Source organism: Rhinatrema bivittatum, chromosome 1, assembly GCF_901001135.1.
Source record: "Rhinatrema bivittatum chromosome 1, aRhiBiv1.1, whole genome shotgun sequence".
Taxonomy (NCBI): domain Eukaryota; kingdom Metazoa; phylum Chordata; class Amphibia; order Gymnophiona; family Rhinatrematidae; genus Rhinatrema; species Rhinatrema bivittatum.
This window is the reverse complement of record NC_042615.1, coordinates 770,694,320-770,718,031: the sequence shown is the minus strand read 5'-3', so window position 1 is coordinate 770,718,031 and position 23,712 is coordinate 770,694,320. Positions and strand designations below refer to the sequence as shown.

Here is a 23,712-nt window from a genome sequence, read left to right as displayed (position 1 = left end):
AGACAGAGCTTTTATAATATTAAGACCTTTCTAATGCATCAGCTGAGCCATTTACACTATATTCTGGTTCATGGATGTCAGAGGAGGCACTCTAAAAGCCCGAGAATTGTAGGTTCTATTTCTTTATCCTTGAGGTGTACAACTTCTGATGAGTCCTCCATGTCTGAGACACCTTCTTCACACAGCAGGCAAAAGGATCCAGCTTCAGAAGCTTGAAATCTGGTTTTACAAACATCACAGAGTCTATGTCTCTGAGGGGGTTTGCTTTTATCAACCATAACAAAGCCCGCCTTAACCCCCAAGAACGTAGGTGTGGGGAACCTTGATGAACTAATTCTTAAACAAGGGTGTGATTCAGAATCCTACAGGACACTCAGGTTCATCTGGGGAAGATGTCCTTATCCCTGAAAATTAAGAGCTCAAAGAGGACAAATTAGAGTTTCTGACATAATCAAAGAATGATCCTGAAGACTCAGATCTAAGGGGTCAACCATGCTAAAAACTTGGTCAAATGCATAACTTAACTTGCTAAAAATAGTTCTATTATGCATCATATTATGCATCTTGTAATATTTCAAAGGCTTACAAGATGCTTTATTCTGCAGATCAAAATCAGATTCATATGTCAAAAAAAGCAGACATTACTAATTTCTGAGCAATTATTTACAGTTTTTCTGTTTGCAAAAAGCTGGTTTGAAGGTGTTGTCTGTAGAGCCTCGCTGAACTTTCAGCATATCAGGGAACCCACACAAGAGATGCCCTTTCTTCATCAGTAGTCTGACTTGTAATCAAACAAGGCTAATGCCATAGGGAGGTTTTGTTCTGGAGCCAAGAAGAAGCACTTTGTGGGAACTGTTGCAATTCCACTTCACTTGAGACTCACAAAAGACAAATGAGTGGGAAGGTCACTGCAGGAGGAGAGGTGGGACAAAAAGAACTATGATGCAAGTTTTGGTTTGATGCTACTGGCTTCAGTTATAGACTCTGATCATTAAAGTCCACAAGTTCTGACTCTGGAGAGTGCAATCGAAATTAGTATTTTTGCTGTTCATCTCAGGAAATCAACTAGGTTTTAAAAAGAACAACTGCAGCTGGGTCTCTTCCCGTGGCTCAGTGGCTGGTGCTGGGGCTGGCCATCGTTCAAGGGTGACACCTAATGAATGGATTTAGGGCCTATGATTGCAGCATTCCGGAAGAGCCCTGGTGCACAGCCCCTGGCCCAGGATCATCACTACAATAACCAGCCTAGGCACATTGTGGGATAGGGAGAAAAATCTCTGGGTAGATGGGAATGAAGGCTCCTAGTGCGCTGATTCTGACTGAGCTGGAAGTAGAAAGGAACAGGAGGAAACTGTGGGGGTCATAAGAAATAAAAAGAATAATTTCAGTGTTGACTTCAGAGGCTCCTGCTTTAAGACCTATACTACAATTCTTCCCTAAATGTAAGACATTAGCAGAATTTTTTGCACTGAAAGTTTTCTATACAGGAAATAGTACTGATACTAATAATGCATGGGATAATAGCTCTAAAACACACATATCTACAAATACACAAAAAATGTTCAGTAGTTTGTACTGAAGAGGAGGCATCTTACCTTGCATGAAGAAGGAACTAGGAAAAGTGCTGGCTGCTGGTTTTGAGGATGGATATCCTGGAGAATCCCTATTGTAATCAGCTGTGCTTGCTGATGGGGCATAAACCTAGATGAGATAAAAGAAGGAATTCAGTGAGCATTCAGAAAGAACTAAAAGATCACAAAGTACATTCTAAAAAGAAACAGAAACGGAATGTGGCACTCAATTTCTCTGTGCTCGGTGTAGACTCTTTCCACACATTAAATATACATGATCGATATTCAAAGGCATTTACCCAGCTAACTTTTGAGTTATCTGGATAAGTGCTGAGTTTTGAATATAGTTGCCACTTATCCAGATAATGACTTACCCTGATACATTTTATTCAGGTAAGTGAGGGGCATTTCAGGGGCTTTCCAGGGTGGATTTGAGTTAGGCGAATAATTTATCCAGCTAACTCCAATATTCTTAACTCTTTATGTGGTCAAGAGCACGGATAAAGTTATCTGGGAACAGGATAAAGATATCCAGGAACCCCAACCTGGATCACTGGGTGCTGCTGGGATCAGGTTCACTCGTTTTGTAATCCTGGTGGCTTCCAGCACTGCTTTGAGCAATAATGGAAGCATAACCCTCAAAAGAAAACCAAGTATGAATTTTTCTAGTCCTCATCACGAATATTTGTGAATCATTGCCAATATATGTAAACATATTGACCATATAGTGATTCCAGGATATATTGAACCTGAAACTAACCCTGCACATGTAAGGGGCACAATTTTCAGTAGCTCACCTAGGTACAAAGTCTACAAGTAGCTGTGTAACTAACAACCTTGTTGACAATTTTTGGAAAACAGTATGTGCATCGTTTTTCTTTTGAAAATTTGCTTATGGGAGTATCCATTGACAAACGTACTCAAGGACTTTGCAATTCTATTTCTGACAGGTGGAAGAAAGGAGGAAAACGTACAAATGCAGATTTGAAAATGCCACTTTCCACATGTGCTTTACTTCCTTAACCTAAACTCACCCCAGGGACACCCCTTTTTGTGAATTCTGGGCATACATTTTAGCTGCTCTGAAGAGGGCAATGTTCAGAGAGCTCAATTTACCTGGGTAAATCACTACTTATCCAATACAATGGCTTTGAAAACTATCTTCCACTGATTATTTCTTTATGATATAATAGTAGTTTAACAGGTAAAGCAATAGAGTTCCTTATCTGATAACTGTTTTCTACCAGCCTCACATCAGGCTGGACCAAACAGCAATGGTACCGCCTGCTCAGGTGAGACCAGCGGCATTTCTCCCTTCCTTGGTGATATCATTTCCTCCTAACCATCAGGCCATTACTTTGTATAGCAGTACTGAAATGTTATTGATAATGTTGTATCATGTGTGTCTTCCGGGGATCTAGCCATATTCCTCTGAATGATATATTGTACCCCATAAACTGTACTGATTCTTGAACAAAGGAGCATTTCTCTGCTTTGGCAAAAAATTGATGTTTTTGTAGCTGCTCTAACACTGATGTCCCATACTGCTCATGCAATTCAACATTCTCTGAGTAAATAAGGATGCCAACTAGGCAGGTTATAATGCAGAATTCTAGAATGATTCAGAACATATCGCTAAGCAGCATCTGAAAGATGATAGGAGAACTGGTTAAGTCCAAAAGGCATGATCCTGTACTAGTAGTGACTATAAATGGGTTCAGAAGCTGGACTTCCCAGCAACAGATCAGCTTTGATCTTGGCAATAGGGAACCAATAGTTCCAGTCCCAAACCAAGGCAGGTAGGCGCAGTCCAGATGCTGGAAAAGTAAAGTTACAAGAAAGCAGGCTAAGTCCATCATCAGAATACAAGACCAAATACCCATGGCAAAAAGCTTAGAAGCCTTCAAGTTGCTGGGAATGCTTCCTTGTACAAAACCCTTTTCACTGGCTCTCCAACCAATCTGGTTCAATAGGGACATGGTTTTGGACTACGTTTTCAGGCAGTCCACTAATCAGGGCATCTAATCTCTGACCCATGCTATCCCAGTTAAAATCCTATCGCGACCAGACTTCACAGATGCCCTCTGATATTGGCTTCCAGGTATCTAGCTTGTACACATCTTCCAATGATGCCTCTATTATCTCTGCCTGTCAGGTAGTCATAGCCAATGCATTCTGGTAGGCCTCAAAGATATATTCTACTCAGATGTGGGATGAAGACTTTGAAGCTGGTTTACTGGTCCTATTTGGGCTCTTAGAGTACATTTACTATCATAACGGTTTACAATAGGGCACATATATCAAGGAGAACATAGTTCAGTATTATGAAATGAGGAAGTTCTGTGCAAGAACAACTTTGAGTATCTTTTAAGTTCAAGAGAATTTATCCCATTCTAACCTTGACTTAAGCTAAAGACACAGTGTTCAAAGGACACTCTCCTGATTTAAAAGAAAGGCCAAACTGACCTTGGAACAAAATTTGGTACTGTTCTGAATTCCATCTCATCAGGCAAGAACTGAAAGAAACAAGGAATAGACTTAGTTTTTGGGTACTTGCCAGGTTCTTATGGCCTGGATTGGCCACTGATGGAGACAGGATGCTGGGCTTGATGGACCCTTGGTCTGACCCAGTATGGTATGTTCTTATGTTCTTAAGAGACTTAGAACAAAGTTTGCAGTTCATTGGCCCTTCTTGCTGAGCAAATGATTACCAAAAATGTAGGCTTTAATGAGAAAAAATATCAGTAGATCCAAAAATGGCATCATATGTGCTTTCAAAACTAAATTTAAGTTCAGAAGAGCATGGGTGTTACTACCTCCAGCCTACTTAAAGAAACAAATAATATCCTGGTGAATGGAAAGATCCTTTTCTTTTAATAGGCCTCCGAACCGAGATAATGATCACTATCCTTCAGCTTATTTGTGAAGCTTCAGAATCTTTGTATGGATTTCATAGTCCCAACATTCTCAGCACTCTGACAGAGCACACCTTCATGCCCTTCTCAAGGTTATCCAACAAGGAATCAAAAAATACCTATTTCTTAAGATTTTCTTGAGTCCTGAAATCACTCTCTCTAGATCGTAGGTCTAGATGAATCATTAGAATCTAGCAGGAACTCTAGTGAATCTGATACTGATTAATTCTGGAAACCAAGGTCTCCTGAGTCAGTAGGGAATCACAAGGAATACAGGAAGTCGATGCCACTTGATACAATCAGAGATTCTCCTGACAACTGATCAGAGCAGGAATACATATAGCAGATTTCCATCTCTGTGTGAATGAATTCATTTCCATTGCTCAGTAGTCCCTAAGCCTTCTCAAGATCCATGGTATCATTTTGTTGAATGCTGAGACTATGAAATCTATACAAAGATTCTGAAGCTTCACAATCAAGCTGAAAGAGACTATTTCAGTTCCCACTCTCTTGGCTTCAAAAATATTTCTGGCTCAGACAGGCTATCTGAAAGTTTAATATTTTAATTACATGTACTACAGATAGACCATGGATTCTCTTCTCTGCCCAAAGATACAGTCTACAGCATCATAAAGATGCTGCGCCGAGGCGTGCGTGAACACCACCGATAACCTGGCCCCCGTGCGTGCCACAAGTGCTGGGGAGGGGGCAGGGGGATGTGACCTCTTCTGCTGTATGGCGTTGGCACGGGCCAATGACACGGCCAGCGTGCTGATGTCACACCCCCCCTGCCAATGAGATCATGCCCAGTCCCAGCCCGAAGAAGGTCCCGGCATGAGGGCTCAGTTGGGGGGGGGGGGGGGGAGGGCAAGCTATAGGACGGTTCATTGGGCAATTCTGGCCCTGAGCCGTCCCATGGGGTGGGGGCAGACGCGCGGAGTGGAGGCATCTGACCAGGGCGCAGTGCCACAGTCCCTTTTCCTTCCTGCCCTTCGCGTGGCTGCCGCACTAGGGAAAACTCTCCTGAGACAATTTGGTCATTCAGAGTTAAAAAAAAAAAAAAAAAAGGAATTGCTCAGGCAGAGTAAGGGGGTACCCTGGTGGTTAGAGCAGCAGCCAGAGAAGGAGATCCAGCCATCCTGCGGCCAGACCTTTGATGAGGTAAATCCCTTGGGGGATAGCGGGTAGGTGGGTCTGTACTGGCTCTCCCCGAGGTGCTTTAAGGCGCAACACCTTAGCTCAGCCATGGCACACGATTGTGGTCGCAGGGCTAGAGCTCCAATTCGCCATCTGGTCCGACCCAGAGAGCCCAGTACTATCTGGGGAGGAATCTCCAGGTGCTCCGTCGGCCGGTATCCAGCGAGCCAGAACTGCAAGAGCCTGTGACATCGGTTCCTCCACTCTCTGCCCTAGTCTGTGCTGCACTTCAGAGCTCTAGTACCCTGAACAGGCTGGACCTGCAGAGTGCCACAGATGAAGAGTCTGGACCATGCTCCTAGTGTACAACTTGCGGCGCTAGTGACTACTGAGTCCCGTGGGGTCACCTCAATGCATGGGGCTGGGGAATCCCGAGCAACCACCAGGGGGAAGAAAGGGTGTCCCACCCTCCTGCAGAGGCCAATAAGGCCCAGCCCCCTAAGCAGCACGACAAAAGTGAAAGGAGGCATAAGAGGAAAAGTAGGAGGCACTCCTATGACTCTGACTCTTCGGGCAGCAGGAGTTCCTTGCCAACATCTTCCTCTAGTTTCTGGGGGGTCATCAGTAGCAGAGGGCTTGTGGAGCACCATTGCCATTAATGCTAGCTTACTGGCACTAAACACAATGAAGCAGTTGTGGCAGGGCATTCAGCGTTCACTCCGGCGTTGCATACGCCATCGCCAGTATGTTGATATTTGTAGCCTGCTGGAAGGGCGTTGTTATGTTCTGTGTGTCTTGAACTAATAGTGGGCCCTTGGGTCATAGTGAGTGAAGACTCTGCCCACAGGGAGGAGCCCTGTGGGCCCTCACCACAACAGGCGAGATCTCAGCTGTGACGGACAACAGAGGAAACAACTTTATTATACAGCCAATGGTGATCCGAGGAACGGATCAATAGAGTCAGTCCAGAGAGTAGAACCTGCAAGCTGATCAGTCCGATAGTAATCCTCAGTGCAGAGTAGTCCAGTGAATATCTTCTCTAGGCATAGCTTGTGCTGGCAACTCCGGTAGTGGTCCGCAGCGCGGGGGAGGCTGGAAGCCGGTGGAATGTTGCACAAGACAGGAGGGATCCGGTAGTGGCCCGCAAGTGGAGTAACCCAAGAATCCGTGCCACGAAGATAGAAGAGCAGGTTCTGTACCCACACCGGTACTATGGAGGTAGATGGAAGATCGGGCACCAAGGAGGTCCAGAACAGGAACAGCAAGGGTCATCCGAGGACGATGCAGGAACTCACTGGAACAAACAGATAGTAATGGCTCTCCAAGGAGCGGATAGCCCTGAGTGCGGCAAGGTCCCCGAGGAGCAGGTACTTAGGTCACCCAGAAAGGACATTGAGGCAAAGTCCCAGTGTGGTGGAAATAGCCGGATGGGAATCCTTGCTAACTCGTATTGCAAGAAGTCAGCTGAGCTTAAGTATGGTAAGTGGATGACATCATGGGAGGGGACGCCCTGAGGTTCCCGCCATAACATGTTTAAGAAGGGGTCAGGCACGCGCACTCATGCATTAGGTAACCCTGGATGTAAGATGGCTGCCAGGAGCGCCCACGCCGTCTTGGGCATGCCATGAGGGTCAGCGTGTGGAAGTGGAGGCCGCTATTCTCCCCAGACTCAGAGCTGCATAGAGAAAGGAGGTGAGCAGCAAAGGTCGCAGCTGCCTGTGACCGATAGGCGCAATAGGCATTGGAAGGCAGAAGGGTTTCACAAGGATTGCAAACGGCATGAAGTTCCTTTGGGTCCCAAGCGGATCTCGAGGAACATTAACAACTGGGTGCGATCCTTTGCGCGCCTAACGTCAATAGTTGGCTGAGCCGATCCCTTGCAGCACTTAGCATTGAGGTCTTATTTAGACACCACTGACAGTATCCACTCTACCTACAAGGGATTCGCTTGGTTGAATTATGACAAAGCGATTCAGAGAAAGGATGGCTGATATACCATCAATGTCATGGGGTGCACATGATGTCGAGTTGTGGCTGACACACATGGTGGCATGCAATTCAGAAACGCAAGTGAATAATTGCTCCTTTCGTGCCCAGGGAGCCTCCCATGGGCAGGGATGGGCACAAACAGGATTGCACGATGCAGGATTGCAAATACAAGCACATCTGCTTCACCTGCACCGCCAGTCACCCCGCCACCAAGTGTACCAAGAAAGCCCCAAGCAGCAGGGTCAAGTAGCCCTTACACGCGAGCCCTGACCCCACTTAGCTGGAAGCGACTGGCATCGGGTCTTAGCCTCTATCCCACTAGATGTGCAGCCATTACATTACACCAGGGTTTCAAGGAGGGCCTCAGAATCCCGTATGAGAGTCCTCTGAATCCTGCCCGAGACACAAATGCACACTCCGAAACCAGGTTTGATGATGTAGTGAGAGAAGAAGCTGGGGGTGGAAATTAGTCTAGGCAGGGTATCAGGCCCCTTCCCTCCTGCCTTTTGACAAGATGATCTTGTTACCTCTAGTGATGGTGTCTAGGAAAGAGCAGGATAAATTCAGACTCATACATAATCTCTACTTCCCTGTGAGCCAGGCTGTGAATGACTTCATCCCAGAGGAGGTGTGCACGGTCTAATACGCTTCCTTCAACAGTGTACTTGACCTCTTCAGGGACTGTGGGGAAGGGGCTCTCATGGCGAAGGTCGACATAGAGTCTGCATTCCGGCTGTTGCCGGTGCATCTGGACGACTTCCCTTTACTAGGGTTTTTGCTTCAAGGGCACTTACTACTTTGATAAATGCTTGCCCATGGGATGCTCGGTTTCATGTGCGCTCTTCAAGACATTCAGCATCTTCCTACTTTGGGAGTTGTCTCGGCTCTTGGGCTTGACAGGAATTATCCACTACTTTGATGATTTTCTCTTCATTGGACCTCGTGGCTCAGAGGTGTATCATGATCTATTCGATGGATTTCAAAGCATGGCCAAAGAGTTTGGCATTCTGCTGGCTTATGTTCCTCGGAATTGAGCTCAAAACCATTCAAATGATGTCCAGGCTCCAGCCAAGAAAACACAAAAGCTGTTCAAATTGATGCGAGGCTCTTGTCTGGCCCACAAGGTGACCTTGGTCACCGTGCAATCCCTAATAGGGAGCCTGGCCGTTGCCTGCAGGGCACCGATTGATTAATGCTTCCTTGACAGTAACAAAGATGTACCACGGCTTGCGAGTTACCCGTGCCTTACATGAGGATCTCACAGTATGGGAGAAATTCCTGGTCAAATTCAATGGCTCAGTAATGTGATTACCCCCACCTGTATCCAGTTCTGACTGGCAGCTATTCTCAGACACCTCTAGAGTCATTGGCTTTTGTCTTTACTTTCAAGGGAGCTGGTGCACTGAGACATGGCCTTTCAATTGGGTGGACTCAGGGATCACGGCTAACATCACCTTCCTGGAACACTTCCCAATAGTGGTAGCGCTCCACCTTTGGCAAGGTCAGCTAGTGAACAGAAAGATGATATTTTGGTGTGACAACCAAGCTGTTGTACATGTAATGTCAGTCTGCTAAGTGTACACCCATTGCGGAACTCCTTAGGCTGATGGTTTTGAAGTGCTTGCAGTTAAACATATTGGCGCGAGCGAGTCACATCCCCGGCCTTCACAACGAGATTGCTATCTTTCCTTTTCTAAGTGGGAAGACTTCTGGAGTCTTTCTCTGGATGCTGAGGAGCAGGGAATACCGATTCCTGCATACCTCTGGAGCATTGGGACCAGGATGCATTCAACTTGCTGCGGCAGTCGATCGCACCATTCACTTGGCGAGCATGTCTGAGGGGAGACAGTGATGTCGTGGAATTCCTGGAACCCACCTCCCTTCCCAAGAACCTTGATCTTTCGCACAGACTGGAGTGATATGTCATTCAGGCCAAGTGGCACAGCGCATCCCGAGGCACAGTTCAAACCAATTTGGTGGGTTACACCTTTTTCATAAAGGCTCAAGGTTTGCCCAACCTGACAAGGGACTTAGCCGGTCCTGGCGGGATGGGCCAAACACAATCCGCGAATTCTGGACACGCGCCATCCTATTCTCCACGATCATTTGCTGGCTCTATGGTTCTGTTTACCTTCGGTCGTTACATTACTTCGAACTGGTCCTCTTCCAAGCTGCCTTCTGCACTGCGTTCTTCGCCGCATGTCACATGAGCGAGCTGGTAGCTGCGGCCAGTGCCAAACACGATCGCTCCGGTCTGCAAGCTTGCGATGTTTCCATCGCAAATGGAAAGCTCAATATCAGGATTCAGAGATTCAAGACTAATGAACTCGGCAGGGGACAATTGGTCACATTAGCCCAAGTACTGGGCCTGCCTACTTGCCCAGTGGCCAATGCTATGGGATATAGGATTGTCAGACCCTCTTTGGGGGGGCCACAATTTCTATTGCATGCTAACTCACTCCCACTAAGCAAATACCAGTTTAATGCCATCCTCAAGCGCACCCTGGAAGCAGCCGGTTTGAAGCCGGAGCAGTTCGGGACTCACTCCTTCCAAATCGGGGTGGCCTCTAGTTCAGCTACATCTGCTTTGTCGGGCACCGCCATTCAGCGTAGTGGCAGATGGCGCGCCCTGGCATACCTATCCTATTTTAGGCAGGCGAACGAAATCCCGCATTCCGTTGCACTGTAGACGCTGGCAGTGACCCACGGGATCACACCAGCATATTCTCCTATAGCCCCCTGCAACATTGTTGCTAACGCCTTATGTCTTCAGGCCCTCGCTGGCGGCATCGAGTGATATGGATCATGGGACATTCTTTTGTATTTTGGGTGAAGCAGCAGGCGACGAAAAATACCCTCGGCCAACAGCTGGGCGTTACACCAGGAGATGGCTTAGTGCGATGGCTGGGCCACTGAGGAATGTCTTGAGATCAGCGGGTTCCTCTGATATGGCTACAATAGTCAAAATGTGCCCCTCCTGAGGGGCATGAATTAGAGGGAATGACTTGGGAGTCATGCCCGGACGCCTGCTTTTAGATAATATGAGGAGTGACATCGTTGTCATCCTGTCCTTGATGCCCAGCACCTCGCTCATTTGGTCGGAGATCATCCCTCGCCGCCAGTTTCTCATCTCGCCACTCTGGGCGTGTTGGATAAAGAAACTAAACAAGCAAATTGGGACTTTTGTCGAGCGCTGGGGTGGCATGCACATACGATATCACATCTGGATGTGTGTGGATTGCTCAGTACTGTTTCATAACAGTGGGGTACACTTTCAGATTTGGGACATGACCTGTTCTTGGCCAACTTGAAACGTGCCATACACAGAGTCCTAATGGGTTCCTAACCTTCGCCTGAAAGGTCCCTACCCATTGGTATCAGCTAGGTGGGGAGGGTCCCGAATAAGCCGACTGGCTATTCGGACCCTATATTGGGTGTACCTGAGCTGGGGGGGGGGGGGGTTCAGCTAGAGACAGTGCACACCAGGTGATAGACAACATCAATGCGAGGGGGGCTGTCTGTCACCAGGCCCCGCTGGCCCCAGTGTGGCGACAGACTGGATGCCCACACCCTTCGTTGGGGCAGTCACCTTGCTTGGATGTGGTGGGTGACTGGAATGCTCTGTGATTTCCTCCCGGGTGGCGAAGGGCCTTGCTTGTTTGTGGCAGACCCAAGGCCGGAAGTAATGTACTGCCTGCACAGAGGAGGATCCTCGGATAGCTTACCTATGTTATGGCTCAGGTACATAGCTTGTTAATACTGTTTACTGTAATAAAGCTGCGGCCAATTTCATCCACATCTGGTTTATAGAGTATTTTGTATATGTGAATGTATATTACTACGTCCTCTCCCCCTTTTTTCCTCCCCGGTGATGAACAGTCGCGGCTGCCCGTGATGTGTCCCTCCTTTCTTGTTTAGATACATGACAATCACATAATTGCCTGACTTTAATTGGATATCCTTGTAATGAACCTGAAAAGCCATTAGATTCAAATTTTGTAAACTGTTCTCATTTCTAAGATGTTCACATGGAGGCACATCATTGTTTGTGACCAGAGGCCTTCAACTGAAAAATGCTGTAGGTGACCCTCAAATTTTGCTGGCTTGCATCTGTGGAAATGAAAATTCACTCTCCATAGTCAAAGTCTTGATGGGAGCCAGCATGCTTGGAGATAGCTTGATGCATGGAAACAAATGTATCTGTTCTAGGAAATTGTGCAGTAGCACTCTCGTGTGTTTTTTGCCTTGGGATCCATCAGAAGGGTAACCACTATCAATCCTAGATGGCAGTGGCATTGTTCTGCTGCAGTTTACTTTTCTGCCATTAACAAACTGACTTGTTACGTGAAAGTAGGAATGTTGTCCTCTGAGAGTTTGACCATTCTGCCAAGGTCTGAAACGTGTGCTCAGGAGGAACAGATCTGGTGTGGGATCTGGGAAGGTTATGAATCATCTATCAGCCTGTAAGCTCTTTACCTCCCTCACTCATGCCACACTGGCCTCTTCAAATGAGGGATTCCTGATCAGATATCATCTGCATGGATATAGAATAGTTTGCTTTCTTTTTGCAGAATTGCTACTGAGTCCCAGGACCTTTGTGAAGACAATTGGTATGAATGCCAATTTAAAGGGCAATTCTGAACACTAAAAATGTACTCCACCACAAACCTGAAGAACTTTTGGTTGACCTGGGCTATCTGACTGCGAAGATACTGTAAGTGAACCATGCGTCCTGCCTCCTCTTTGGCCTTATTCAAATCCAGTTTTAAAACTCATCTTTTTTCAAGGGCTTTGAAAATCCTAACCACTTCTTTTCAATAAATACACTTCTCATGTATGTTTACCTTGATTAGATTGTAAGCTCTATGGGGCAGGGACTGTCTATTATTTTAATTTGTACGGCGCTGCATATGTCTAGTAGCACGTTAGAAACAATAAATAAGTAGCAGTAGTAGTAGCCTGAATGATGAAAACCAAAGACTTCATCTTGAAAGCATTCTGTCTTATAAACATGTTAAGTCTCTTTAGGTCCAGGATGGGCTAAAGGTCTGTGAGTCCCTTCTGATATCATTCTGTCAAATGTTTGACAGAATCCAGCACCACGGCTCTTCTTGTGAAGTCTCGCAGAGTACATGACTTTAAAAACATGGAGTTTACAACCCTAAACAGAACCAGTACAGAGATAACCTGTACAAGGTGGCAGTTACAACATTAAGGGGCGGATTTTCAGAGCCCTGCTCGCCGGTGAGCCTATTTTACATAGGCCTACCGGCGCGCGCAGAGCCCTGGGACTCGCGTAAGTCCCGGGGTTTTTGGAGGGGGCGTGTCGGGGGCGGGACCGAGCGCAGCGGCGTTTTCGGGGCGTGTTGTCAGCGTTTTGGGGGCGGGTGCGGGGGCGTGGCTACGGCCCGGGGCGGCCCGGGGGCGTGGCCGCGCCCTCCAGACCTGCCCCCAGATCGCGTCCCGGCGCGCTAGCGGCCCGCTGGCGAGCGGGGATTTACTTCTCCCTCCGGGAGGCGTAAATCCCCCGACAAAGGTAAGGGGAGGGTTAGACAGGGCCGGGCGGGTGGGTTAGGTAGGGGAAGGGAGGGGAAGGTGAGGGGAGGGCAAAAGAAAGTTCCCTCCGAGGCCGCTCCGATTTCGGAGCTGCCTCGGAGGGAATGGGGGTAGGCTGCGCGGCTCGGCGCGCGCCGGCTATACGAAATTGATAGCCTTGCGCGCGCCGATCCCGGATTTCAGCAGCTACGCGCGTATCTACTGAAATCCAGCGTACTTTTGTTGGCGCCTGGAGCGCCAACAAAAGTACGCCTATTCGCGGTTTTTGAAAATCTACCCCTAAAGGGCGGATTTTAAAATCCCTGCTCGCCGGTAGGCCTATTTTACATAGGCCTACCGGCGCGCGCAGAGCCCCGGGACTCGCGTAAGTCCCGGGGTTTTCGGAGGGGGCGTGTTGGGGGGCGGGCCCGAACTGCGCAGCGTTTTTGGGGCGTGTTGGGAGCGTTCCGGGGGCGGGCCCGGGGGCATGGCCGTGCCCTCCGGACCCGCCCCTAGATCGCGTCCCGGCGCGCTAGCGACCCGCTGGGGCGCGGGGATTTACTTCTCCCTCCGGGAGGCGTAAATCCCCCAACAAAGGTAAGGGGGGGGTTTAGACAGGGCCGGGCGGGTGGGTTAGGTAGGGGAAGGGAGGGGAAGGTGAGGGGAGGGCAAAAGAAAGTTCCCTCCGAGGCTGCTCCGATTTCGGAGCAGCCTCGGAGGGAACGGGGGTAGGCTGCGCGGCTCGGGGTGCGCCGGCTATACGAAATCGATAGCCTTGCGCGCGCCGATCCCGGATTTCAGTGGATACGCGCGCTACGTGCGTATCTACTGAAATCCAGCGTACTTTTGTTGGCGCCTGGAGCGCCAACAAAAGTACGCCTATTCGCGGTTTTTGAAAATCTACCCCTAAATGAACCAACGCGGGGGTAACGTGCACAGAGCAGCAGTTACAACCATAAACATATGCTGGGCCGAATGGATGGACCATTTTGGTCATCACCTGCTATCACTGACTATGTTACTATGACCTGAGAAGGTATTTGAGTTGCATACTTAGTCATTCTTCACAGCATTAAGGAACCAGGAGGTTTGGATGGAACTACATAACACTATAAAAAAAAAAAATAGGAAGAGCCTTCTCCCAGAATCAGAGAGCTGTGTCAAGAGATTAGCTTTGAAAGAACCTCAGGAGAGTATTTGCTCTTGTCTGGGAGGGCCCAGCCATTGCTCACAATCTTCTCTACCATGGATTGAAAAGGAAAGACCTCCCTGTGCTTCCCTGATGATGCCAGTATCAGGTCTATTCTCTGTCCAGTATGGCCTAGTAACTAGATTGGTTCTGGAGATGAATTCAGGAGGAGCTTCAGGAGCAATATGGTTGCTCATCTCACCCCAGTAGGCAGTGCTGTACCCATTTGGTTCAGTGTGGGGTGAGAACAGCACAAAAGTCTTTGTTCATTAAATCATAAAATTAAATTTTAAAAAACCAAACCCTTAACATACCTTGGGATATTAAATTCCCGTGCTGCTGGCCATTAAATACCGTACATTTCTACATAAAAGACTCCCAATACAAATTGCATGCAATAAGAAAAGAAACTTTATTTTCTAATCAGTGCTTTTACTACAACAATGTGTGCAATAAATTTAACAAGTGAACCAAAAAATACATTTATTTTCCTTTTAGTTTATTGCTGCAGCTCTTTAAAATAAGAGTTGAAGTATTTTCTGGATTACATTTAATTTTCTCAAGGAAACATAGAAGCATTAGTCTTTGGAGTCATTGGATTATAGCTTAACTTTGAGGAATTTTTTTCACCTTTTACATTAAATGCAGTTTAGAAAACACAAAAAATCTCTGTTATTTTTCCCCACCTCCTTGTATAGGTCCTTTCCTGATGGTTAGGAAGGCTGAGGCTCAGCCATCTCCCTGATGAAAATGGATACCTTCCTGCCTCCATTTGACGCAGGCTGCAGATCACAAAACTGGCAGTGAGCCTACTCTGACATTAGCACGTCACAGTGAAAAGATGGAAAAATCTACCAATAAAAAGCCAACTGCTAGCAAGACTAGGAGAGCAAACACCATATACTCTCTGTCTGCAGCTCATGAGCATTATCACATTTCTGTTACTGGCCATTAATGCACTCTGAGATGAACAATTCTACTGTCAGCAAATGACTTAGAGGAACAAAATATCAAAGACGAACATTTTGAGATCTATTGTATCAAACCTATTAAAATCAGGGCCGGTTACTTTCAAAGAATTCATATATGCGCATATATAGGCATGCGGAGCTCTACTATAATATTTTATAACCTGCGTGTATTTGGTCCACGCAGATTATAAAATACGTGCATATCCACCCTCAACACACGCCGGCATGTTTCAGCAAACAAAAATATCAGCAATGAATTGAAAGCATGTGCCTTTCCTATCTATTTTATAAACATGCAAGCGTATATTTTATGCATGAAAAAAATACAACTTGTTTGCATAAAATCCTGATTTCTATGCTGCAGTAGGTATATTTTAAAACATACACATGTACTTGAAATCACCAGTTCAGTTTGCCGATACCTCCACCAGTTCACCCAGTTCATCTTTAGTTCAACCTGAACTCTCTTCAGTTCATCCAGACCTCCCTCCCAACAATAGCAAACAACAGACGAGTCTGATATCAATTGCACTAAATAATTAGCAGATGTAAAATTGCACAAATCAACTGCTTAATGTATTTGCATAAATCTCTTATAAAATAGCAACTTATGTGCACACCTCTTGATCCCACACCAGAAAGTCCCTAGACCATGCCTTTTTTGCACAGTAAGGGTCAGATTTTAAAAGCTCTACGTGCATAAATCCAGTGGATTTACGCGCGGACTGGGTTACGGGCGCCAGGCCTATTTTATAAAGGCCCAGCGATGCACATAAAGCCCCAGGACGCGTCTAAGTCCCGGGGCTTCAAAAAAGGGGCGGTCCGGGGCCAGAGGATCGCGTGCCGGCAACCTGCCCAGAGGCAAGCACAAAAGGTAAGATAAAGGTCGGGGGGGGAGGGGGGTTAGAAAAGGGCTAGGGGGTAGAAAGTTTAGGGGAAGTGTTGGGAAGTTTAGATTAGGGGGAAGGGAACGGGGGAAGGCTGCGGGTGTCGGCATGCGCAAGATGTGCGTACCTTTGAAAATCTACCTCTAAATGCGTACGCAAAACCGAAAATGTGTATGTGTTTTTGATGTTTATAAAAAAGCATGTTCATGAGTACAAACTACTTACACATGCAATTCCTTTGAAAATTAACTCAATAAGTTATCTCTGCGAGTGTAAAGAGTTAAGATAGGTAAGTGATCAGCATGAAATGCCAACTATGAGTTTTGGAGCTTCTTTTTAGAGGACTGGAAACAGTTAGATATGGTCAATGGGTGAGTTTTTATACCTCAATGTTTCCAAGCACCTTAATGCAAGTAAAGTGGCAGGCAGATATCAATAAATCAAAAAGCGATCGAGACCTGCTCGAAGAGTGGTTGTAAAAGCAAAGCAAGGGAAAAAGCTCTATATTGACAAAGAAAATAAATCCCTGCCAATCATAAACAGGTTTTTTCCCCTCTCCTTTCAATTTTTCAACTTGCATCTTCGGGCTTCTATCAATGAAATGTAACCCTACCTAGGATCTCTAGGCAGTTTCCTAGAGGGTTCCTGCTCTCCAAAGTTCAATAAAAGGTCAGAGAAGCTTTGTGCTTGCATTGGGCAAGTATCCTTCCTGTTTAGGAGGGAGTTGAAGGAGGATTAGATAAAGTGTCATCTAGGTTTGAGTGATAGGAGGGTATATATAAGGTTGGGTAATAATTGGAGGTGCATTCTCCCAAAAGGGATGGGTTTGGGAAATGAGATAAAGAGTGCTTGCGTAGGAACTGCATCTGGAGATCGGGGCTGAGAAGATAGAGAGAAAGAGTAGTGACGGTCCAGGTAGACTACCCAAGAGAGTGGTAGTGTTGTGAAAGACTCTTCTGTTCAACATCACCAAGAGTCAGCCAGAAGGAACTCAGCCCTAGGGTTCAGGGATTTCTGTCCTTGCTGGGGAAGCCCAAGCTGAAGACCTTATGAAGAGTTTCTTCTATTTAAAAAGATGCTACCCCAAAGACCTTGGAGTAAAAACTGTTCTTGTGTTTCTTTGTCTAAGAAGATTCCTACTGTGAGATTTCTAAGTGGTTTTGAATTTTACTTCTTGGACTGAATCCAGAGATTACTGTTCTGTTCCTGAGACTTGAAGATTCAGTTTTGAATTTAGAAAACAAATGCTTTTCTCTTTTTGGAATCAACCTTCTGAGTGGACATTGTGTTTATTGGTAAGTCTCCCCTTGAGCCTCCCAGAAGATTTCCAGTCACTATTTGGTGATCCCTGGTGGACACAGGCTGATACCGGGGCTGCAGCAGCACCACACACAACTACTGCAGCATCCGAAGGTGACCCCCTGGAAAAGGGCAATTACAGAATAAACACAAAATACCAGAAAGACCTTTTGGAGTAGTTCTTGTAGTGAAGCAATTACTTCCTTTTTACAAGATAAAATAGAGAGAAAAAAGCACACCCGTCAACTTCTGTGTACCAGCACTGTAACAGTAACGACAGACAAGGTGTTACATGAAGTGTGATCATCAAATAACAGAGAGGCTGTGGTATAAGGTGAGGTGATCACATCTGCAGATGATACAAAATTATTCAGTTTAGTTTAATCTCAAGCGGATTGTGATAAATTGCAGGAGAAGCTTGCGAGACTAAGAGATTGGGCATCCAAATGGCTGATGAAATTTAATGTGCACAAATGCGAGATGATGCATATAGGGAAAAATAACCCATGTTGTAGTTACATGATGTTAGGTTCTATCTTAAGAGTTACCACCCAGGAAAGTGATCTCGGCCTCATAGTGGATAATACATTGAAATTGTTGGCTCCGTGTGCTGCAGCAATCAAAAAAGCAAACTGAATATTAAGAATTATTAGGAAGGGAATGGTGAATAAAGCAGAAAATGTCATAATGCTTCTGTATCGCTCCATGATGAAACCGTACCTTGAATACTATGTGGAATTCTGATTGTCACATTTAAAAAAATATATAGTTGCACTGGAGAAGTTACAGAGAAGGGCAACCAAAATGATAAAGGGCATGGAATGGTTCCCCTATGAGGAAAGGCTGAACAGGTTAGGGCTATTCAGCTTGGAGAAGAGCTGGCTGAGGAGGGGATATGATAGAGGTCTACAAAATCATGAAAGGACTTGATCAAGTTAATGTAAATTAGTTATTTACTCTCTCAGATAACAGAAGGACTAGGGGGCACTCCATAAAGTTTGCAAGTAGCACATTTAAAACAAATAAGAGAAAATTCTTTTTCATCAAAGCACAATTAAGCTCTGGAATTCACTGCCAGAGAATGTGGTTAAGGCAGTTAGTATAGCTGAATTTAAATAACATTTGGATAGGTTTCCATAAACTGCAATTAATCAAGTTGATTTAGGGATAGGGAATACCTACTGTTTATTACTGGCATCAGTAGCATGGGATCTATTAAATGTTTTGGTTCTTGCCAGACACTTGTAACCTGGATTGGCCAACGTTGGAAATGGGATGCTGGGCTTGATGGACCCTCAGTCGGAACTTATATGGCAACTTTCTATGTTTTTATGTTCTTATGCAGTAAAAGCTGCATATCCTAGGTGCAAGGGAAGGGGCAGGAGGCCAATGGCAGCATTAGGATACCACTTAATTACAGCCATCATGGTCAATGCTGTAGTATTTGCTGGATTCTAAAATGTACAGATTGGAAAGAAAGAGAGTTTGCTATGCAGTTTCAAAGCATTTCATCTGCTTGTAATATTTGATACCAATGAGGTCAATATTTGAAAGGTTTTCCTAGTAATTTTTTTAATCAGCTAGACAAACCCCAAGGTTTGAAATTTCCTCCCCACTCCTCAACCAAATTTTGTCCAGGCAAAACGAGGCGGCGCTAGAAACATTCTCGGGGTACTGATTCATCTTGTTCAAGCAGCACTGACCTTTGGCATTGCCAGCACAAAGTTACCTTGGTACCTCTAGACAAGACATATTGCCATCCTAAAATTACCTGGATAATTTTATCCAGGTATAGTCAGTGGTACGTTCCCTGTCAGAAGAGCAACTTAATATCTGAGTAGAGTTAAACAAATAATGTTATCTGGAAAATGACCCTCTTAATAAGAACATAAGACATTAGAATTGCCATACTGGATCAGACCAAGGATCCATCAAGCCCAGCATCCTGTTTCCAACAGGGGCCAATCCAAGTCACAAGTACCTGGCAAGTACCCAAACATTAAATAAATCTCAAGCTACTATTACTTAATAATTAATAGCAGTTTATGGATTTTTCCTCTAGGAACTTATCCAAACCTTTTTTAAACCCAGCTACACTAACTGCCTGTAACCACATCCTCTGGCAATGAATTCCAGAGCTTAACTATGCACTGAGTGAAAACATTTTCTTCAATTTGTTTTAAATGAGCTACTTGCTAACTTCATGGAGATGCGGCGGCCAGAATTGCACACAGTATTCAAGATGTGGTCTCACCACGGAACGATACAGAGGCATTATGACATAAATCATTTTATTTGCCATTCCCTTCCTAATAATTCCTAACATTCTGTTTGCTTTTTTGATCGCCACAGCACACTGAGCTGATGATTTCAATGTATTATCCACTATGACACCTAGATCTCTTTCCTGGGTGGTAACTCCTAAGATAGAACCTAACATTGTGTCACTACAGTAAGGGTTATTTTTCCCTATATGCATCACTTTACACTTGTCCACGTTAAATTTAATCTGCCATTTGGATGCCCAATCTTTCAGTCTCACAATGTCCTCCTGCAATTCATCACAATCTGCTTGATATTTAATTACTCTGCATAATTTTGTATCATCCGCAAATTTGATCAACTCACTCGTCGTATTCCTTTCCAGAACATTTATAAATATATTAAAAAGCACTGGTCCAAGTACAGATCCCTGAGGCACTCCACTCTTTACCCTTATCCAGTGAGAAAATTGACCATTTAATCCTACTCTCTGTTTCCTGTCTTTTAACAAGTTTGTAATCCACAAAAGGACATCGCCTCGTATCCCATGACTTTTTTGTTTTCTTAGAAGCCTCTCATGCTGGACTTTGTCGAACACCTTCTGAAAATCCAAATACACTACATCTACCAGTCTACCTTTCTCCACGTTTATTCACCCCTTCAAAAAAAATAGGAGATTTGAGGCAAGAATTCCCTTGGTTAAATCCATGTTGGCTGTGTCCCATTAAACCATGTCTATCTAAACGTTTTGCGATTTTATTCTTTAAAACAGTTTTCACAATTTTTCCCGGCTCTGAAGTCAGGCTCATCAGTCTATGAACACACATATTTTTTTTCCATAGACACAGAAAGGGTAATATTATGCATAACTTATGCAGCAAATACAGGCACAAGTTACACCAATTTTCAAAGTGGATTTACTTGCACAAGTTCACTTTGAAAATTATCCTGGCAAAATTGCATGCAAACAATTACACCTCCTATTAGGTGTGTATAGTTTTGCACACTTTCTAAAATCAAAAAGTATGTACATAAGTCCCAGCCCTACCCAGACTCTATCCCCTGGCAGGCCTCTCACCTATACACATAAAAAACCACACAAACAGTGCATATGCACATAATTTTACATGAGTATCAGTCGTACAATTTTAAAAAGGGCATTTCTGTGAGTAAAGCACTGCTTTATCTGCAGGTGTTACTATGAAAGCTACTCTATGAAAGGGAAAACATCTTGGTAATTTTTTTCGGGTAAAACCTTTTGTTAAGAAATGTGATGACCAGAAAAAAAAACAAACCCTCTCAGGTGAGCATATGTAAGTGCTGACTATAACTATGTATAGTCTTATAGACTATAACTATGTATAGTTAGTACTTACATGTAAAAACTTTAGTCCAGTGAAAGTCCTGGGCACATAGGCACATTGGACCACTCAAAATCTCATGTCCTACAGGTGTTCCTGCACGGAGGGAAAATCAGAGTATTTTATTTGCTACTATGCATTGTCATCACAGAGACTGATCCTGCTCAGGAGGTGATCTCTCCATTAAAATGCTCTGCACGACACTACAATGGTAGAAAATAAAAAGCTTTATTCGGTGATGGCTGGGAAATAAGTGTCTAACCAGGAACTTTCTCCATATATTGTTACTGAACTATCTGTATTCACACAAGGAACCACATGAACTAGATTCTTGTCACCTCCAGACCCTCTACACTGGTCAGGTCTTTGAGATAGTTGCAGATTCCCCACTAGATGAGAGTAAGCTTTAATCTTTTACTGCCAGAATATGTTCACTCTCCTTACAGTCTAGGGCAGTTTGCAATAGATTCTGACGCTGATTCAGGTGAGCATTCCCAAGCAGGATGCCCTACCTGACTACCTCCCTGTACTCTAGTCCTCAGCTTGTGGGAACTTCATTCTTTCTTATGTCTTCTGCACCTCCCAGAAGTGATTTTGAATAAATCTTCTCCTAAACCTTCCTCTGTGAATATACAGCCCACATGCTGGCATTCAGTAACGAGACCCCACCCCAAGGGGGAATGGTGCATCACCACTGCATAATAACAATAAAATGACATCCGACAGCCTAGGCCTAGTCTGTCATACTGACCAGCCTAAACCAAACAAATAGATCTCAATTATAGGGATGTACAATCGTTTTTCCCGAATTAGGCAATGTCAACGAAATTGCCTAATTTGGAATGGTTCGGGAGAACTAAAAAACGTTTGAATTTTTTCCAAAATTTCTGAAAAAATTCATTTTCGAGTTAGCGCGCGCTAATTCCTGTTAGTGCTCGCTAACTCCCGATAGTGTGCACTAACCTGAAAATCGGGGCCTCCCCCAAAACATCCTGAACCATGGGGAAAACGAAATTCCCGCGGGTGTGGGGGGGGGGCCGAAACGAAGCCCGACACAAAATTTTTACCCGATGCACATCTCTACTCAATTATAGGCTTTTAAGAAATAATGTATCTTGTATACTTTATGTGTATGTGTTTTTTGTGTGACATTTATTTATGAGTGTTAATCTGTGATCTGCGCAGATCATATTGTGTGGATGTTGAGGAATATACATATAATAATAAAATAATAAAATACTGGATGTTTGTAAAGGGATGGGACTTATTTTGAGGGCCACAAAATACACTCCCCCCCCTCCCCTTATATAGTGATGTGTTAATGGTTAGAGAAATGAAATGAGGCAAAAGTCAGTATGAAGTGTTGAATGGCCAAATGGCTCTATAATTTCAGGACAGGTTAATCCAATCCAGATTCTACCTTACTGTATGCAGGGACTAGTAATAGAGGGTTTTTAAGGGAATGCAATAGAGAAGTCCTAACTCAACAAACAGAATGTTTTTGGATACATCAGGGACTATATCAACCTCTTCTGAAAATTTGGAGCCAGTTGGCAACCCTAATTATGAGCCCCATCAATTAGAGAGTCATCTCTGTGTCTGTGTGCTGGTGCTTTACAAGTATATCAAGGGTAGATTAAGGTAGCATGGGAATGCATTCCATACAGTTAGTAGTGTAGCTGGAAGACCTAGGGTCCATAGAGCTGGTGGGTTAGGCAAAAAGTATGGTCCAATGAATTTGAAGAGAATAAGCCACAAAACACGTATATTTACACTATGTACACTTTTCCTTTGTGAGGGGAGCAGCCAGGTGATAACCCAGATGCTCCAGGATCTAGTGGCCTCCGACGGCGAAAGTGGCTCTCTTGGCTGCTGCCTGCTAGCCTAGAAGATGACACACAGGAGGACCAGGGAGCAGCAAAGGAGCACCCAGTGATTGAGCATGCACACCTAGAGGAGGAGACCCAGCACACTATGACTCTGTCACACATGCATAGCTCTTGCAGTATGCAACTGGCCTGGAGGATCACAGATCTCTTGAGAAAGACCTTGGATTTTAAAGGGATGAGGAGATGCAGGCCACTGCAGCAAATACGCGTAGACTGGACCTCAGTGCCCGAGTGGTAGAGATCAGTGGCCTTAGGCATAACATGTAAGGCCCCTCAGCAAAAACATCCCTAAGGAGAAGAGCCTTATCTATAGCAGGTCCCCCTCAATGGAACACACTCCCTCCCGACCTCCGTCAAGATCCATGTCCTTTGTCATTCAAAAAAAACCTCAAAACATGGCTCTTCAAACTAGCATTTCCAGAATGATGACATATGCTCATGTTCATGTTTTGGCATGACCTATTGCATCTCATCTTGCATTTCATTCTGGCTATTTCATTTCCGGATCCACTGTTCCTGCCTAGCATTTTAATCTTTAATTGAGCTCTCCCTCTAGAAGAACAACCCCTTCGAGATCTTTCTGCTCCCTCAGAGCTGGTCTCCAGACCTTGACTTCTCTCTATCATTGTTTCCAGATCCACATTCATACTTAAATACTTTGTTAAATGGTTGCGTTTTTCTCCGCCCTTCTCTAAGTTATTAGATTT

At 45.0% G+C, this 23,712-nt stretch overlaps 1 protein-coding gene across 6 annotated transcripts in view; it reads right to left on the bottom strand.

The window, feature by feature from the left end:
- Positions 1-23,712, bottom strand: part of TCF4 (transcription factor 4) — an 815,154-nt gene that overhangs the window by 191,534 nt on the left and 599,908 nt on the right. For all 6 annotated transcript variants that reach the window (XM_029579771.1, XM_029579775.1, XM_029579788.1 and 3 more), the window contains one exon: positions 1,596-1,701. In XM_029579771.1, the coding sequence (XP_029435631.1) occupies positions 1,596-1,701 (106 nt within the window). The remainder of the gene's footprint in view (positions 1-1,595; positions 1,702-23,712) is intronic.